The 2,146-nt window shown below is 31.6% G+C and overlaps 1 protein-coding gene across 1 annotated transcript in view; it reads left to right on the top strand.

The window, feature by feature from the left end:
- Nucleotides 1-1,756, top strand: part of LOC117109273 (guanosine-3',5'-bis(diphosphate) 3'-pyrophosphohydrolase MESH1-like) — a 14,957-nt gene extending 13,201 nt beyond the window's left edge. The window contains exon 4 of the mRNA XM_033251546.1: nt 530-1,756. Within this exon, the coding sequence (XP_033107437.1) occupies nt 530-535 (6 nt within the window). The 3' untranslated portion in view covers nt 536-1,756. The remainder of the gene's footprint in view (nt 1-529) is intronic.
- The last annotated feature ends 390 nt before the right edge of the window (nt 1,757-2,146 follow it).

The following is a 2,146-nucleotide window of genomic DNA, read 5'->3' as shown; positions in this document are numbered from 1 at the left end:
TGTAATTAAAATTTACTTTAAAATGGTAATATATTACACCAGAATAAAATGTATAAAAAATATACTTATAACGATTGAGTGTACTGTAGTAAATATCAATTGATAATTTGAGTATTATTTTTAAAAATGATTATTTGTACTGTTGCAGTACATTAAATAAAAATTTATATGACAAATTAATTTATTGGATTAACCACTTATATCCAGCGTATTAATTTTAAATGACAGGGATGTACCTGGGCCTATTTCTTGTTAAATGGAAACAACAAACCTGGATATGAGGGGAGCTACACATCTTATTGACAGGAAACAAACCGTTTATTTGTAGTGTTTCCATATTTTTTACGAGTATCTTTCATTAAAGCGGGTTATGAATAATGTACATTATTTTATATATTTTATTATAAAAAAAGTATTTCATTTTTTCAATACATTTTATTACAAAAAGTATTTCGTAGAAATAGAATATTCAGTGTATGTATTTATAGTTTTTGTACCGTAATAAAACGAATTGCTTTTGTCTCAATAGGCCTAAATTATACTGAATAATGGACTTTTCTGCTGAGCTCCGCTCCTTGGATAGGAAGCTTTCGATTTCACGACGACGGTAGGACGTAATGGCGTTACTAAAAGTCATCTATGCATGTGAGAACGTTAAGGTCACCTCGTCGAGTAGATTTCTACGTATGCAGAGAACGTTGGACGACAGGTGGGACGGTCACGCATGAGTGATTCCGTTCTAGCGTCGCGTCGTCGCGCACAAATCGAAAGCTCCCAGTTGTTGCGTTTGTGGGACATGTGTTTTTGGGAGAAACGCCTAGTCTTATCGATGCTCTGATTGGTTAGTTCTTAAGTTTGATTGACACTCCAGAAAGGTCAATCAATCAGTCAATCAATACACATTTATTCAATCAAATGGATCGTGAACATACATAAGCCATAAATTTATATAATAAAGTTCCATTAATTGGATCAAATTATAGAAGCTGTTTTGATTGTCTCAATTGACCCTTACAAAAAAGTACAAATAGATTATTAAAACACACACATATTGAACTGGTACCGTGCACACACCTACACACATACATAAACAGTACTTACTGTATAATTGGGTGCTATATATATTTATATATTAAATTAACATATATAACTATCCAAATAATATTGTTTTGTATGTCATTCAGGTCATTCCGTAAGGTTGGGCCAAACACTTTAATAAACAATTGACCGCTTCTTAAGTCTGACAAACGGAAACGAGTAAATAATTAGTTTCCTTTAAATATTAATTATGCCCACTCTTTCGATCATGAAAAATGTTTACGATTGAAAGTGGGAATTGGCCGTTTATATATTGATACATAAAAGAGGCTACTTGAATTTTTAATCTATTTAAATATGAAAAGTAATCACTGGCCCATATCGAATTGCAATATTGTAAATAAGGAAGAACAAGGGACTTATACAAGTACATCAAGTGTACTTCAGAGCTTACCTTGATAAATGTACGTCACACTACAATAGTCTCATAAGTTCAATGCATGCCTCATTCTAGATCTCAGTACGGTTACTAAAAAAAAAAAAAAATTATAAATCAATTTAATCGAAAAAGCCATCATGACTTCTATAATTTTCACTAAAGAGTATGTAAAAAAAATATTATATATTGATGTTTGCGGTACACCACGCAGATGGTTCTGAAAAGAACTGTTGTTGGTAGAGAATGTCTCAACGTATCGATTGTTGCTTCAATCGTCTTCAGGAGAATAATAAAAGAAAATATTGTAATAATTAAAAATGTTTAATACAATAGTTTGGTAATACCGTGTGAATGGAATCTTCATTAGTTTCTTATGCCATTAGTGATTACTGCCCCATACGAGTAAATTTAACGAGAGAAAACAACATTTTACTACAAAATGATTGTATGAATTATAATAGAGCTATCGCATCCAAGGTTAATGAAGCTCAGAATTTAGATGCCGACCAATCGATACCGTAATTTTGTTAACATTTTTTTTTGGCCTACATAGAGTCTGAGACAACTATACATGTGCATAGTTGTCTCAGATAGAGTATATTGTATTATAGAACTGAGCCCTTAAGTGCATATTGCTAAAACTACAAGGAGACAGGACAAAAAAATTAC

Source organism: Anneissia japonica, unplaced genomic scaffold (assembly GCF_011630105.1).
Source record: "Anneissia japonica isolate Jap-2015-1 unplaced genomic scaffold, ASM1163010v1 scaffold288033_len957474_cov176, whole genome shotgun sequence".
NCBI lineage: Eukaryota > Metazoa > Echinodermata > Crinoidea > Comatulida > Comatulidae > Anneissia > Anneissia japonica.
The sequence above is the reverse complement of the archived record's forward strand: the minus strand, read 5'-3'. Positions and strand labels throughout refer to the sequence as shown.